Raw genomic sequence first — 17,109 nt, 5'->3', positions numbered from 1 at the left:
ATCGGGTCAGCGTTTTACAATAAGTTAATCCAATGCAGAATAATATGGTAACCCTAACGGAGATTGTCACCTACAGAAATATTCTCATGTTCTGAAATAACTTGGAATTTATTTAACTGATTTTGTCTTTTTTACAAACCTGAAACAAAAATTTAAAGAATGGTCATGGGATTAATTCCTCAATTATCCTAATATGTTGGTCAACGGACTACGGATTGAGTTCTATCAACACCATTAGAAAATACTAAAATCACCATCCACTAAAATGATGACGTGTGATACAAAGTGTCAAGGAGAACATCAATCGAGGATCCACGTCGGTTACCAACCAAGATAAAGTCGGGGTGCCCATCTGATAAGAAGGCAAACCAAGGAACCCATATAAGGCGTCGTGTGGACTGTGGAGTGAAGATTTTACCTTCATTGGCCCATATTCAATATGAGATTGTGTGCTTCCTCTCAAAACCAAAAATAGATCACTTGAAATAAAAACAAGTCAGCAGATCCAACGGCCATCGTGGATGATCGTGGACGATCCAACGCTCAAGTCAATCTCTAATCTCAAGTGGTGAGTATTTTCGCAATTGAAGATTCACCATTTTACCTTCTGCTACCTCTCCACATATATAGTGTATCCTCCTTGATTTCCGGTCATCTTCATGATTTATGGGATCCGTGATCTCCTTTTAACTACCTGTTGATTTAACTCTGCAAAATTAACAGGAACGTTTTACTCGGTCGATCTCGTGTGTGAATGGCGGGATTGCTATAAGCCTATAACTGCTCTCATTAGTTGGCTCGCCCAATATAGTCCAAATACAACCTTTCACTGAAAACCCAATGGGCCAACACGGAGTTTATGAACCCACATTATACCAAAGAGAGAAGCCCGTAAAGAAATAATGAGGAAGAAAGCTCATGAAAGAACACCATAAAAATGAGGGAAAAAAAAAACCTTCAAACACGGCTGGCAACCAGCAAACCAAAAGTATTTTACAAAACCTACCATTTGCAATGCAGGCCATCTATGGTGATTCTTTGTAGAGGTGTAATTCGGGCCGTTGGCCCGGAACATAAGAGGCCCGCCCTAACATTTCTTAGCGGGCTGGATTGGAATTTCCGGCCGCCCGTGGCAGACAAAATAACAGGCAGAAGAAGTCGGTTGTCCTATGATGCATAGTTACGCTAGAGAACAATTCATCGGCAAGAGCGATCGCAGACAAAGCAAAAAAATAGCTAAAAAAGCTTCGACGGTTAAAGCAAAAAACACCCATACATTTATTTAATTCACACATTTTTTTTTTTACACATCTGGTGCGCTCTGTTAGGTAAAGCAAGCAAAAGAAGCCGAAAAACCAGTAACAAACACCGTCAACAACCAAGAAAAAGACCCTATATCTTACATTCTCTCGACTCTTCTTGTATTCACAAATGACCATAGGCTAATTGTTGCGGAAGCTTGAACCGGACCTGAGAAACCGAAGACCGGACCGCCACGCCGTGCCAACAAATACCGCCCTTGCACATCTCCTGCACATGGTCCCGCGACACGGCATACACGGCCTTCCGTGACACGTCCCACGTCAGCGTCGCAATCAAGACGGCAGCAACAACCGTGGTCGACACGATCAGCACAAATCCACCGTTGAAGCTCCGTCCACACACTAACCCGTACGCCTTGATCCCCGCTATCACTACCACGTAGATCGTCGTTAGATTGCCGATAATTGCATCAGATATCGCCATGTCAGCAGCTCTAATTACTTGGAGAGAACCAGTAACAGCGAATCTGAAAGGACTTATGGCAGCGGATTTAATACGGTCAGTGGAGGAGAATATTTGGAGATTAAAACCTAGAGTGAAATTAGGAAAACAGTCCTCATCTGATCTTCTGCCATGTATTATTGAGCTTATCTTCAGTATTGTATGTTTCTTGGAAGGGAAAGTAGAAGGTATCTTATATTTTGTCGTCTGTCAGCCGATTTTTTCCCATCATAATATCTTGCCACGCGTTCACTTTCTCTTCGCCGTTTGCTAAACTGCGTACGTGGCAGTACTTAATTGCTCTGTTTACATTCTTTTAAACATTAGACAGGTACGACGTCGTTTTTTGAATAGTTTACCTACAAAAGAAAAAGTAGAATAAAAGCAAAATAAAAATTTTAAAAATCATTTCTCTCTCTTCGTCTCTCCCCCATTAGGGATGACAATTTATCCCCAACCCACCCCGATCCACCCCGCCCCGCATAGATTTTCTCCTACCCGAGGCTTGTGCGGGACAGGGACGGGGTAAAAAATCTCAACCCACTGGGGGATGGATATGCCTCCAAACCCGCCCAGTCCCGATCCCTCGTCTCGTTATAGATGTTAATATATATATATATAACTAACATAATATAGAAAAAATATTTATCTGTCTAAACATATATTAATTTGATATTGTTAACACTTAGACCCTAAGTCCCTAAATATAATATTATCACACTCTTAATTATGGATACCAAAATTATGGACATAAGTCATATTCCGAGATCAATAGATCATAGTCAGCTGCATTAATTTTATTTATATTTTGATGGTCCTATACTTTCAGTGGGCCTATCAGATGTGTGCCACGTGTGAATCAGCAAGCGGTGTGATTAGATATCACAAAATTTAAAGCTTACTTTACCGTTGCTTAACGCTTGGTCATGATGTTTACATATAGAAAATCATGAAGTTGATTAGCGATAATGATAAGGGACAATAATGCGCCACTAATGTTGTTGATAAACCAGGCAACATCATTATTATTTCGTGGTATTTATATTCATAGTCCGTTCAGTAGGTGTTGTTTGCCCTCAAAGAATGAGATATTTATATGGATTAGTAATGATACAGATTTCTAGCAGCATACGGTCTTTCAGTTATCTCAATTTTTCAATTGTACGCACATGATTTTATGTAACATGTGTAGAATTCACATTAACCATGTACATCCAACTTAACTATTATGATAACTGTATTATCGACTATTGAACTTTTATCATTTTCATGCATGGGATATGGTACGATGATCAAAGGTCTTTACGGATACGATGACATACTACTCCGTATTTGATTGACATTGATAATAGCAATCAAGATTTGAGATCAAAATTGGGATTTCCAATGGTGCTATGCTCTCTTTTTTCAAGGTAGGTGGTGCGTGAATGTAATCATGAACTTGTAAAGCGCAGATGGCCAAATCAGGTGCATGAGACATTTTTCAAATTCGATAATGAATTGAGTATCGAAATCAATGAATGGAAACGTCATTTAGTATAACTCCTCGATCGGAAGCTTTGAATTTACTGAGGAGAATTTTTCAATCAAGTTATTAAACAATTTGTGTTGAAAGTACAAATTTTGGGCAAAGTGAATGGAAGTGCCGGGAACTGGGAACTTGCAACGGGGTCGAGTGGCCGTGCTAAGGTTGTATTTGCACTAAAACTTACTCCGTCAACAGAGTTGACCAAGATCATACTTTTTGAAAATTAAAAGGGTCATGCACGCTCACATTAAAGAAGAAGAAGAATAAAGGGTCAAGCACGAATCGGTGGGTATATTTCTTCTGTGCTCTATATATATGTGAGGGGTGGTAAAAAAAATCGGTTATGAGTCCGACAATGACATGTGTTTACGAAATATTTACATGTCCAAATCCTAATCAAATTGGATTTCGGATGGACCAAACTCTTATTGATTTAAATCAGGTAATAACATAATTCGGGTTAGGTATGTGTTTAGACCCGAACCCATGTTTTGACTCATATTTTGGATATATAATTTATGTCTAAATTTGATTTAATCTGAATTGGATAAATTCGATCATCCAAGTCGGATTGAGTTTTGCCACTTCTAAATTTGTATTCCTTATTTCGTATGGCGTAAGCCCACACGAAGAGTGTCAGTTTACATGTTCAGCTTATTAATTTTGGCCCAACCATGATTTGCTCAAAGAAGTGAAGGAGAGCCCAAGATTCAAGTGGTTGGGCTTTGAAGTGAATCTTGACCCATGAGAGCTTTGGCCCATATTGGGGACCATGGATAGCCATGAAAACGAAAAGTTGCGAGGAAGCTAGAACTTTTTTGTCTCTCCACGTCAAGGTGAGAACAAAACCCAATGACATCATGCCACGTATGAAAACCTACACGCGCCGTTTGATCATTAACTGGCGATTTGGTCAAATTAATAGGTCAATCCCAATTTAGCTTATAGGACCTGCCGGATCACTTCGTTTTTCCACGTCAAACAAACATACCATTACGAATCAAAATCGGCCACGTTGCAAGATTGGATCTTTCACCGTTCGATCATCCAGGGAGGATAAACCAGCCAATGAAAACGCTTTAGCTCCGTCGGATCTTATGCAACTCAAGCCCTTAGCAGCATCGTTATATAGGCGAGCTGAAGTAGCCAAATCTGTGAATTAGAGGCCACTTCACTGACCGAAGCTACTAGAAATCAAAATGAGGAAATGGACGATCCCTTCCGCTCTGCTTCTCTTGTGTCTTCTGTTTCTGCTACCAGATCAAGGTAAGGCATAGGGTTTTTCCTCCATTGGTGCATTTCGTTTAAGATTTGAATCTCGCTCCGGCTCAGTAGGCTCTGACGTACGGATCATTGAATTTACTGTAATTTAGGTCGCAAACTACACGCGAATGCCGAGGTTGATTCGGAGGAGCTTGTGGATCCTCCGAAGGTAGAGGATAAGATCGGTGCCGTTCCACATGGTTTATCTACTGATTCTGACGTCGCGAAGAGGTTCGCATGTCTTCAGCTTATATAATCATTTTCTCCAGTCTTTTATATCTGTTTTGATGCTATAGTGATTTTGGAGGTGTATGTGTTAAATTTGGTTCAGGGAAGCGGAGTCGATCTCGAAGAGGTCGCTTCGTAATAATGCGGAGAAGTTTGAGTTCCAGGCTGAGGTTTCTCGGCTTATGGATATCATCATCAACTCTCTTTATAGCAACAAAGACATCTTCCTCAGGGAATTGATCTCAAATGCTTCTGATGTAAGCATATGCCGCAGTTTGTCATTGTTGATTAACTTATTCAGTGTTAGTTCCGAACTTCCGATTGTTTTTATGCGGGAAAGTTAGTGTAAATTTTTTCGAATTTCAGGCGTTGGACAAAATCAGATTCCTTGCACTCACAGACAAAGAGGTTTTGGGTGAAGGCGATACTGCGAAACTCGAGATCCAGGTTAGTGAAAATAGAACTTCGCTGCTGTTGATACTTAAATGCTAAAACTAGAGCTTGAAATGATTTATTTAACATGTACAAATAGGGTTTTTTTAAATAGCTTTAGTACAATAGCAGTAATATCATGTGATGATTAGCGTTTATTTATCTGCATCTTAACCTTGTGATGGGGCTAATGCAGATTAAATTGGATAAGGAAAAGAAAATCCTTTCCATCCGTGACAGAGGTATTGGGATGACCAAAGAGGATTTGATAAAGAACTTGGGAACTATTGCCAAGTCTGGAACTTCAGGTATCTGTGTTATGTATGGGCGAACAGAGACTTTTCTTATTCTTTTGTTTTTCTTTAAGGGAAATATTCTAAAGCAGCTGATTATTTTTTTGCCATGCAGCATTTGTGGAGAAAATGCAAACAAGTGGAGACCTTAATCTCATTGGGCAGTTTGGTGTTGGGTTCTACTCAGTTTACCTTGTTGCTGACTATGTTGAAGTGATTAGCAAGCATAACGATGACAAACAGTAAGCTCTTCAAATTGATCTGTCCTTTTGTTGAATTTGTTCTTCAAACCTGGTTATGGTATATTTGTGGATACAATAACACCATTAAAATGCTCTTGATGTCAGGTATGTGTGGGAATCAAAGGCTGATGGAGCATTTGCAATTTCTGAGGATACATGGAACGAGCCATTGGGTCGTGGAACTGAAATTAGACTCCATCTTCGAGATGAGGCTGGAGAGTACTTAGAGGAGTACAAATTGAAGGTGAGTATATCTTTTACCTGCTCAAGGTTGCTTTTACTCTGTACACCTTGTTTGTTGATGTAATTGCATCCATAATGAACCCCGACGTTTCTCTTTGTAATTGTACATTATAAAAGCTCCAATGCAAAGCGATTCTTGTATGTTGGTTGCGGGGAATTGAGTTCTCCTCATGTATTACCACTTACTTTCATAGTCTATTTTTGTTTGGCAATTCAAACACCTTATTGCTGCTTCTTTTTCCCAGTAAACGTAAGGACTGATTCTACATTGTGAAACATCATTCTCCTTTAACCACGATTTTTGTCCTCTACTCAATTTTAGGGTAGGGTCACTCCATTTCTGTGTGGTTTTTTGACTTTGTCTGGACAAGCTAGCTTATGCTATGCTTCTACTTCTCTGATATCCTCTGCAGCTCTCAGAAGTAATGGATCATTTTTTTCATTTATTTCTCTTCTCCACTAGAATGATTACTTTCTGATTAATTATGGCCTATGGGGGGGGGGGGTACATTTGTTGATAAGGGATAACGATTGCTTCTGAAGATATTGCCCTCAGCATACTTGTTTCGCGACATCTAATGCAGTCCAGTACCTTAAGATCTCTTCCTCTTTATTATCACTAAATTCAGAGAACATGCTGTTATTGGTGGAGGTTGTCGTTGTTGTTGTGTCCTAAGATAGTAATTTGTAGAATAATTACTTAATTTCACTCTAAGAATGGCCCTGGTGAGCCCTTTTATTTCAGGAACGCTGTTGTCGTTCTTAGGTGTCACTTTACGTGCCTGTTTGAGACTATCATCTTATATCATGATTTTCATTTCCCGCAGGAGCTGGTGAAGAAATATTCTGAATTCATAAACTTCCCCATCAATATCTGGGCTAGCAAAGAGGTTGATGTAGAGGTTCCTGCCGATGAAGACGAGTCAACTGATGATGAAACAAGTATGTTTTCTTTTAATAGTGGACTGCTAATAGTTTGATTTATTTTTGCCATAGTTCTGCGATACATATGTTTTAACATTGCTTATCTTCTCCTAGTATGTGCTGATTCCTTTTTCTTTTTTTTTTCTCTTTGCTTTATAATTGACAGCTGAAAGCTCTGAGGAAGAAAAAGAAGATGAAGATACTGAGAAAGATGAGGATGAAGAAGCCGAGAAGAAACCAAAGACAAAGAAGGTGAAAGAAACTACTTATGAGTGGGAACTTTTGAATGATGTTAAGGCCATATGGTTGCGGAATCCAAAGGAGGTGACAGAGGAAGAGTATACAAAATTTTATAAGTCTCTTGCTAAGGTAAGAAACCTTTTTGAAGAAATTATTAACCTTTTTGAAGTATAGTAGCCGTTAAGTTGTACTATTTTTTCTCAACAGGACTTTGGCGATGAGAAACCATTATCATGGAGTCACTTTACTGCTGAAGGGGATGTTGAGTTCAAGGCTGTTCTGTTTGTGCCACCAAAGGCTCCTCATGATCTATATGAAAGCTATTATAATTCTAATAAATCCAACTTGAAGTTGTATGTTAGAAGAGTTTTCATCTCGGATGAATTTGATGAACTTTTACCGAAATATCTAAACTTTTTGAAGGTACTTGCAAACATGCTAAACTGTTATTTTAACTGGATTTACTTGATCAAATTAGCAGATGGATTTGTTTTCAAGATTGATTGTTGACTGTGACGTTTTCTGCAGGGTCTTGTCGATTCCGACACATTACCACTCAATGTTTCTCGAGAAATGCTTCAACAACACAGCAGTTTGAAAACAATCAAAAAGAAACTCATCCGAAAGGCCCTTGATATGATCCGCAAAATTGCTGATGAGGATCCTGATGAGTCTAATGATAAAGATAAAAAAGGTCTGTTATACAATCATGTTTTTTAGTCTTGAGTCTTGATAGTTTTGAGAATGTTTATGGAACTATTGCTGACTGTGGGTGTTGAATCTCAATTGATGCAGATGTTGAAAATTCTAGTGATGATGAGAAGAGAGGTCAATATACAAAGTTCTGGAATGAATTTGGCAAATCCATCAAGCTTGGTATCATTGAGGATGCGACTAACAGAAACCGCTTAGCAAAACTTCTGAGATTCGAGAGGTAACAGACTTATTAGTTACAATGTGCACTTATTTTTTAAGCTTTCTACATTTTTAGTATGCTGTTTCCGTGGATATAGCTTATGGTATTTGATTCTCTTTCAGCACAAAGTCAGATGGCAAATTGACCTCACTTGATCAGTACATCTCGAGAATGAAATCAGGGCAGAAAGACATCTTTTACATAACAGGAACCAGCAAGGAACAATTGGAAAAATCTCCATTCCTTGAGAGGCTTAAGAAGAAAAATTTTGAGGTATGCTTTTCATGTGGAATGATTCCTGTTGTAGAATTATAAGGCAATTGTCTCATAGTCTTCTACTTAGCTCTTTTCCTTACCTGGAATCTGGAAATGGCTGCCCTTTTATGTACTCATATTGCTTTTTTGGTTTGTACTGTTGCCAGGTCATTTTCTTTACAGATCCAGTTGATGAATATCTAATGCAATATTTGATGGACTATGAAGACAAGAAGTTCCAGAATGTGTCCAAGGAAGGCCTGAAACTTGGGAAAGATTCAAAAGTTAAGGAACTCAAGGAGTCTTTCAAGGAGCTCACAAAATGGTGGAAGGGGATTCTTGCGAGCGATAATGTGGATGACGTGAAGATAAGCAACCGTTTGGACAATACTCCTTGTGTGGTTGTGACATCCAAGTATGGATGGAGTGCAAATATGGAGAGGATCATGCAGTCTCAGACGCTAACAGATGCGAACAAACAGGCCTACATGCGTGGCAAGAGGGTGCTTGAAATCAACCCAAGGCATCCAATCATCAAGGAGCTCCAGGAGAGAGTAGCAAAGGACCCTGAGGTACATATTGCTGATGAGAAGTTTACATGTTCACAAAATGTGTGCAGGGAATATGACTTGAGAAATATACCATCTATTCACTATTCATTTTATGTGCTCATATACTTGCATGCAAGATATTAGTTTATTCTATTCAAACTATCTTTCTTTATTTGAAATATGAGAGAGATTGGGGAGAGTGGTTGTGTAACTAGATGTTATGGTCTCTAATTCCTGAACATGGCATGAAGGATGACCTACTGGATGGTGGGGGTATGGACCTAAAACGATTAGGCATAGCAAGAGTTGATTATGATGATTTTGTTTTGGCAAAAAGGAAGAATATGCAAGATAGTGATCGCTGTTAGGTCAATGTCATCTCCTCCATGTTTTTTAATGTGTTGTCAGGCTATCTGAACAAATGTCAAATGTTTCATTTAGGTTTAGGATTCTGTGTACCTGAAGCAGCCAGATACTGTTGATACTTAATTGGCAGATTTTGTAATTAGTCAGTGAACTTCATGAAGTACCTCTACTTCATTTTTAACAATGAACATTGGCTCTGCTTTTCAGGATGAGGGCCTAAAGCAAACAGGGCAGCTTGTATACCAAACAGCACTCATGGAAAGTGGATTTGTTCTATCAGACCCCAAGGATTTTGCTTCCCGTATCTACAGCTCAGTGAAGTCTAGCCTAGACATCAGTCCAGATGCTGCTGTTGAGGAGGAAGTCGATGTAGAAGAAGCTGAGGCTGAAAGTGAAACAAAAGACGCGGAGACAACTACCAAGGATGAAGAAGCTGAAGCAACTAAAGATGATGTGGATACAGAGCCTTCAGATGTCAAGGATGAGTTGTAGATTGCTGGATACATGGGCTGACGCTTATTTCTCTTAATTGACACGTTGGTCCTGTTTGATGGATTTTTCTTCAGTTCCCCTGCCTTTCGCCCGACGATGGGCCTTGGGGCAGCCAGGTACTGCATCATGCATTTTCATTGTGAACTTTTGAGGAAAAAAGGGTTTAGATCGTCGTAGAGCTAATGTAACCATATCCCCAGGATTTTTGTCTTTACTGTCTAATTAATGAATGAGTCTGTGGTCATGCGTTTAAGCGTTTTTCATAGCAAGTTGCCATTTTATTAGCCTTTTCCTCCAGCGACCATGTAGTTTGGGAATGGTTTTTGCAAGCTGTCTTGCTTTAGGTGAGAGGTTGGAGTCTCCCCTATATTTTCATTAACCTCGAATTTAGTGGCAATGGTTTCCTGCATATCGTTGCTTTATCTTGCTTGAGGGGTGTATTATGGTTCGGGGAAAATGAATGTTTCTGTAGAAGTCATTTTGTTCATTTACTTCTTGCAAAACGAGCTTTACAAAAAAACCATGGATGGGTTGTGGTATCAGTAGATAGATGCTGTGGGTGTGACGTCTCAGCGGACAGTCTTTGATAGGAAAGTTTCGGTATGGGCCATTAGCATGTTTGTCGGCCTTATCTTGCTCTGGATAGACTTTGGATAGAATATAGCTCGACTTTCCTAGTTCAATTCCGTGATTATTAGCTCGGAAAAGACTCTGCGTTCTGCTAGTGTTTTAGTCCTTATTATGGTAGTCGCTGTTTATATTAGTACAATTTCAAAAATCATTGACCACCCTCATTATATCTTTGCTATGCACCAATTGACGATCAACTATTACCGATCGTTCTGTGTTAAAGTTATTTCAGAAAATAATAACCAAAACCCAATTATAAATTAATGTATCTGATCTATAAGAAATGAGTATGCATCAATAAACTAGAAAAAAGATAAAAATGAAACGGAAACGTTCAACTGGATGTCGGTCACATGTTAGCTTGACCACTAAATGAACATGCCATTGCTTGCCTGCCCATTGTGTCCTTTTCATGAATTCCTCTCCGACTACTTGACTTGCAGTTGTGTTTTCTCTCCTACTTGATCATTTGTGCCGTAATTCGTTAAAGCAAGTCGGTGGTGGTTCACAGTCCAATCCATAACACCCGAACACGTGTCCAGCCAGGTGAAACAACCGTCCTGCCCTCCCTTTTGTATTTTACGCGGCTCCAACGTTCAGATCCAGACATCCTGTTTCATACTGAGATCCCCTTTTTTTTTTATACAAGAAACGGAGAGGGACATGATTCGAACCACATCCCTAAAGTTCTTGTCATTCAATCAACGACTCATTTGCAGTTTATACTGAGATCTTAAACAAATAACGAATGAAATATGGGTTTGATATGTTTGTTTTACACGCATTTTTTATTTTATTTTTTCAAAAGCAAAAATATCCTCAAAATCGTGTTGGGTTGTAAAACGCAAAATACAGAAAATCACCAAAAAAAACTTGAAATGGGGAAAAAAGAAAGTTTGAAAAAAAAAAAAAAACCAAATTCCTATAAAGTTGGGTCATTACCCAACTCTCCCCGAAAGGCCTTGTTGAAATGAGAGCAGGTTTGCCCTTATATTCAACATATGTTTCACATAACCAACCTATGTGGGATATATCTAACACAAATATTGATATCAAATGTTGATTAGTCATTAAGAACATGCAATGACACATGAATAGGTTGAGCATGTCGGTGAATAGCCCATATTGGTATATTACAACAACTCAGCCGAGTACCTCTTATACATGGAACCCACTTTTCAAAACAACTGAGATAAGGTTAATTAAGAGGAACCATGCAGTGCTCCATCACTTTCACCTTATCCATATCCATGTATCCTATACCCCCTAGATATATATATATATCTATTTGCAGAAGACTTCAAACACACAATTTGGCCTTTATTCTCATACATGTTGATAATCAAAAATCGTCTTTCACATCAAGCCTCGGCGACTAAACTCATGAGAATCTTAGTCGAGCCCAACAGGCCCATGGCCTAAACTTTATTAACAACTAAACTCAAGAGAGTCTTAGTCAACAGGCTTATGACCCAAATTCTATTGACCACTAGACTCACAAGAGTCTTAGTCAAGTTCAACAAGACTCATGAGAGTCTCGAGCCAAGTCCATAGGCCCACTAGAGCCATGGTAGAGGCCAATAGACCCACGGTTGGACTGTCTACTCTATAAGGGATTAAAACCCACACTGTTAGGAAGCTCACTCAAAGGCCCAAGGCTTGTCAGCTCAGACGACACGTGACCCAGACTCCTAAAAATACAAGAGACCCTTGCCTCTTTAGGAGATCTCAATTAATTACTTGGAGGTATCTGACTCTCCCTAAAAACATTTCACTTCTCTCACTACAAATTCTCTCATCGTCAATTAACTTGATTGTAGAATTTCCCCGGCCAACATCACACCAGTGTCAAACTTCATGGTCTACTTTCAATGTTATCTTAACAGAGTTGTCGAAATTCTAGCTCGACAAATATTGATTGCGGATCTTCATTAAATATGAGATATATGAATTATTATATGATTATTTAAAATTAGTTTAATTGCCTAATAAGACAACATGATTATATCTGGATTTATTCCTTTAACCGATGGGATCTATGTTTAATAAATCTTTGCGCGTTCATGTCCACCTGGACCCCATAAATAATACAGTTACGGCGAAATTAAATATTCAGTGGACGCCGACGATTCGCTGACTCAGCGTTGTACATATTCTCATCCTGCCATCTTCCAGTGGATAAGCCCGCATTTGTTAACCCAACTCTGGTTAGGTTAAAGTTAACAGTTTCTCATCCTGATACGACTCCGCTGCACTATAAATACCAAACTCATCCGCGGTCCAGCGGCATAGTCGACAGGTCATGGCATCCACGTCTTCTTTTCTATCTATGGCATCTTGCGGAACCAATGGTCTTCCTTTGAAGGCAAATCGGGTCGGATTTCGTCCGCTTCGTGTCTCCGCCGTTTGCACATCGACGGCCGAGAGGGCAAGGCCCGGCGTGGCATCACTATACGAAGTTCTTGGGATTCCGATGGGCGCCACGTGTAAGGAAATCAAGGCTGCTTATCGGAAACTAGCGAGGGTTGTACATCCGGATGTAGCAATTAACAGTGAGAACCAGAACAGAGGGTCGGAGTTCATGAAGATCCATGAAGCGTATTCGACTCTTTCTGATCCGGTGAAACGCGCAGACTATGATCGCATGCTTTACGGCAGCCGATGGCCGTTGATTAGTTCTTCATTTTCCATTTCAGCATCTGATGTTACAGTGAGTTCAACAGGTTCCAGATTTTCTGGGTATACAGGGCGGACATGGGAAACTGATCAGTGTTGGTAGCTTCTTAGAATTTGTTGAATAGTATGTATGATGTAAATGTAATTGCTCCCAATTGTATTTTACTGGGAATACCTACTGACGTGTGTAAATAATTTGCATCACATAATAGCTCACAAACTAGCGCATAAGCTCCCTCAAAGTGCGATGCTCTTGGGCATGAATGTACTCCACAGGAGGAGGTGCATGTAAATTTTGCCCAAAAGGAGCATATTGTGGCACTTGTGGCATTGGGTAATACATGGGATGCACATAATTGTATGGGGGAGGTATATGATATACGAGAGGCATATTGGGAGGTTGGTAGACATTTTGTGGGGCAAATTGCGCCGCATTGTCTTGTTGAAGTGGTTGAGGTGCATTTTGCAAAGCATGCTCAACTTGAACATTTGGTAAATTTTGGGCATTTGGCACATTTTGGGCATCTTGCCCTTGCGCCGGATTCATCAATTCATCAATGTTCACACGTTGTAAAAGACGACGTAATGCGTCAAGATTGATATCACCCCCACGTACACTCCCCGCATCACTCGCATTTATGTCACCACCTCTCCCATCTCTATTAGACCCATGCCCACTAACACTATCTCTAAGATGAGACATGATGGCAAACAAAACTATCAAATAACACGAAAGATGGCAACCAACCAAGTCAAGTAACACCAGATTTTTCAATCAACAAACAACCAAGAACAATGTCAAGCAAGAACAGGAGCAAAGATAGGAATAGAATGACAATCAACCTCAGGAACAATTACACACCAAGATGTAGCAAGTAGTGATAGAAAGAAAAATGCGCAAAGCTCTCTCAAACAACGTATCACTACCAAGTAGCAAACAAGGTGGCATCCATCGCCCACAGGAATCTAAGTTAGCCCCATCCGCCAAGTTCTCCTCACAATTTTTTTTTTTTCTCTTTGCAGCAACTACACTAAATCCACTACACTAGAAAGCAAGTAAAAGGGAGGAACGAAGTTACCCTTGAAGCGTGACCGTGCTCCTTCCTTATTTGATGGCGTTTAATAGCATAAAGCTAGCATCTACAAGCCACCCAGCTCCGTCTTTGACACTCGCTTCCCCGGCAACGGCGCCAAAAACTTGACCGACACCAAAGTGTGTGTGTACTTACCCCAAGTGTAGGGTATCGTCAAGTAATAAACCGGTGAGTCCGGTATCGATCCACGAGGAAGCAATGCAAATTTGAAGTGAATGATATGCAAATGACTAGCTAACACTAATAAACACAATGAATATCAAATAAAAGCAAGTAAAAGAAATGGGCCGAATGACTCGGTAGCATGAGCGATTTTGTAATCAAAGTAAGCACAAATTGGATTTAAAACAATTAATTAAAAACCTAGTCTCTAATCCGTCCCGGTGGTTACTCGGTTCTCATACTCAAGGTATCATTGCAAACACACACAACCATACACAATGCATTGTGTGATACTATCAATCATGCATATGCAAAGAGAATTGGGATATAAGACTTCAATTCATACATGTAGGCCATCGGGTCTCTTAATCTACGATGAACGCAAAGGGATAAGCACCTAATATTATGGATTAATGTTCCCCCTTGGGGCTCGGCTTGGCTAACACCCTAGTTTCACACTCAAAGATCAATTAACCATAACTCTCCCATGCACATTCCTAAATTAACCCAAAACCCCATCATCAATACACATAATTAATAGCTATGCAATGGAAAACTCAATTAATTAAGGAAATCATGCAATGGGTTTAACAATTCTCAATCAAACACATTAGATGCAATCCCTAGACTAGACAATCCAAAGATACAATCAAATATGTCATCTCCATAGATCCAATCACACAACCACGAAATTAAAAGAGCAAAATCAAAACTACAATTCCATGAACATACCTTGAGTAATTGAAACCAAGCACCCACCGTTTGGGACTAGAAACTAGAAAGAGAACTTAGCCACTCATCATAATGGGTATAAACATCAATTTTATAGATGAAAATCAATGTTTACAAACGAAATCACGAAAAACCAAGAAAAACTTAGAGAGAGAAGTAGAGAGAAAACAATGGAGGCAAGAACTTGGAGAAGATGAATTGTGTGAAGTAAGAAGAAATCTTAGGGTTTTCTCCTCCTTTTACCATTGAAAATACCTAACTACCCTTATACAAACGTTCCCCATTGGTTATATACATGATTTACCCCAAATGCCCTTGAAATTTCGGTGCAGAAAATTGCAGATTCGCCGTAGGTGTCCGGACGGGTGTCCGGACACTTCATGCGTCCATCAACTTTGAAGCCTCTGTCTCAATTTGTGAAGAAAGCGACACTATCTCTAAGATGAGACATGATGGCAAACAAAACTATCAAATAACACGAAAGATGGCAACCAACCAAGTCAAGTAACACCAGATTTTTCAATCAACAAACAACCAAGAACAATGTCAAGCAAGAACAGGAGCAAAGATAGGAATAGAATGACAATCAACCTCAGGAACAATTACACACCAAGATGTAGCAAGTAGTGATAGAAAGAAAAATGCGCAAAGCTCTCTCAAACAACGTATCACTACCAAGTAGCAAACAAGGTGGCATCCATCGCCCACAGGAATCTAAGTTAGCCCCATCCGCCAAGTTCTCCTCACAATTTTTTTTTTTTCTCTTTGCAGCAACTACACTAAATCCACTACACTAGAAAGCAAGTAAAAGGGAGGAACGAAGTTACCCTTGAAGCGTGACCGTGCTCCTTCCTTATTTGATGGCGTTTAATAGCATAAAGCTAGCATCTACAAGCCACCCAGCTCCGTCTTTGACACTCGCTTCCCCGGCAACGGCGCCAAAAACTTGACCGACACCAAAGTGTGTGTGTACTTACCCCAAGTGTAGGGTATCGTCAAGTAATAAACCGGTGAGTCCGGTATCGATCCACGAGGAAGCAATGCAAATTTGAAGTGAATGATATGCAAATGACTAGCTAACACTAATAAACACAATGAATATCAAATAAAAGCAAGTAAAAGAAATGGGCCGAATGACTCGGTAGCATGAGCGATTTTGTAATCAAAGTAAGCACAAATTGGATTTAAAACAATTAATTAAAAACCTAGTCTCTAATCCGTCCCGGTGGTTACTCGGTTCTCATACTCAAGGTATCATTGCAAACACACACAACCATACACAATGCATTGTGTGATACTATCAATCATGCATATGCAAAGAGAATTGGGATATAAGACTTCAATTCATACATGTAGGCCATCGGGTCTCTTAATCTACGATGAACGCAAAGGGATAAGCACCTAATATTATGGATTAATGTTCCCCCTTGGGGCTCGGCTTGGCTAACACCCTAGTTTCACACTCAAAGATCAATTAACCATAACTCTCCCATGCACATTCCTAAATTAACCCAAAACCCCATCATCAATACACATAATTAATAGCTATGCAATGGAAAACTCAATTAATTAAGGAAATCATGCAATGGGTTTAACAATTCTCAATCAAACACATTAGATGCAATCCCTAGACTAGACAATCCAAAGATACAATCAAATATGTCATCTCCATAGATCCAATCACACAACCACGAAATTAAAAGAGCAAAATCAAAACTACAATTCCATGAACATACCTTGAGTAATTGAAACCAAGCACCCACCGTTTGGGACTAGAAACTAGAAAGAGAACTTAGCCACTCATCATAATGGGTATAAACATCAATTTTATAGATGAAAATCAATGTTTACAAACGAAATCACGAAAAACCAAGAAAAACTTAGAGAGAGAAGTAGAGAGAAAACAATGGAGGCAAGAACTTGGAGAAGATGAATTGTGTGAAGTAAGAAGAAATCTTAGGGTTTTCTCCTCCTTTTACCATTGAAAATACCTAACTACCCTTATACAAACGTTCCCCATTGGTTATATACATGATTTACCCCAAATGCCCTTGAAATTTCGGTGCAGAAAATTGCAG

At 39.5% G+C, this 17,109-nt stretch overlaps 3 protein-coding genes across 3 annotated transcripts; 2 read left to right on the top strand and 1 right to left on the bottom strand.

Annotated features, from left to right (window-relative positions):
• Positions 1–1,254: 1,254 nt before the first annotated feature.
• On the bottom strand, positions 1,255–1,938 carry LOC120009609. Its single transcript, XM_038860260.1, has one exon. The coding sequence runs from the start codon at positions 1,744–1,746 to the stop codon at positions 1,426–1,428; it is 321 nt and encodes a 106-aa protein (XP_038716188.1). The 5' UTR covers positions 1,747–1,938; the 3' UTR covers positions 1,255–1,425.
• A 2,464-nt stretch (positions 1,939–4,402) lies between these two features.
• On the top strand, positions 4,403–10,366 carry LOC120009552 (endoplasmin homolog). The gene is made up of 15 exons (XM_038860183.1): positions 4,403–4,558; positions 4,666–4,786; positions 4,887–5,040; positions 5,150–5,230; positions 5,412–5,523; positions 5,624–5,750; positions 5,856–5,994; positions 6,821–6,935; positions 7,084–7,286; positions 7,365–7,580; positions 7,686–7,851; positions 7,953–8,091; positions 8,196–8,346; positions 8,496–8,900; positions 9,453–10,366. The coding sequence occupies exons 1-15, from the start codon at positions 4,492–4,494 to the stop codon at positions 9,735–9,737; spliced, it is 2,481 nt and encodes an 826-aa protein (XP_038716111.1). The 5' UTR covers positions 4,403–4,491; the 3' UTR covers positions 9,738–10,366.
• Positions 10,367–12,644: 2,278 nt separating this feature from the next.
• On the top strand, positions 12,645–13,273 carry LOC120009568 (chaperone protein dnaJ 11, chloroplastic-like). The gene has a single exon (XM_038860208.1). It carries the CDS (start codon positions 12,670–12,672, stop codon positions 13,144–13,146), a length of 477 nt encoding a protein of 158 aa, XP_038716136.1. The 5' UTR covers positions 12,645–12,669; the 3' UTR covers positions 13,147–13,273.
• Positions 13,274–17,109: the final 3,836 nt, after the last annotated feature.

The sequence above is a fragment of the Tripterygium wilfordii genome, chromosome 11, assembly GCF_013401445.1.
Source record: "Tripterygium wilfordii isolate XIE 37 chromosome 11, ASM1340144v1, whole genome shotgun sequence".
In the NCBI taxonomy this organism is placed as follows: Eukaryota; Viridiplantae; Streptophyta; class Magnoliopsida; order Celastrales; family Celastraceae; genus Tripterygium; species Tripterygium wilfordii.
This window is presented reverse-complemented; position numbering and strand designations above follow the sequence as displayed.

Coding starts and splice junctions, on each gene's coding strand:
- LOC120009609 (XM_038860260.1), bottom strand. CDS start 1,746: ATGGCGATATCTGATGCAATTATCGGCAATCTAACGACGATCTACGTG.
- LOC120009552 (XM_038860183.1), top strand. CDS start 4,492: ATGAGGAAATGGACGATCCCTTCCGCTCTGCTTCTCTTGTGTCTTCTG. Junction 4,559..4,665: donor GTTTCTGCTACCAGATCAAG/GTAAGGCATAGG, acceptor ACTGTAATTTAG/GTCGCAAACTACACGCGAAT. Junction 6,936..7,083: donor GTCAACTGATGATGAAACAA/GTATGTTTTCTT, acceptor TATAATTGACAG/CTGAAAGCTCTGAGGAAGAA.
- LOC120009568 (XM_038860208.1), top strand. CDS start 12,670: ATGGCATCCACGTCTTCTTTTCTATCTATGGCATCTTGCGGAACCAAT.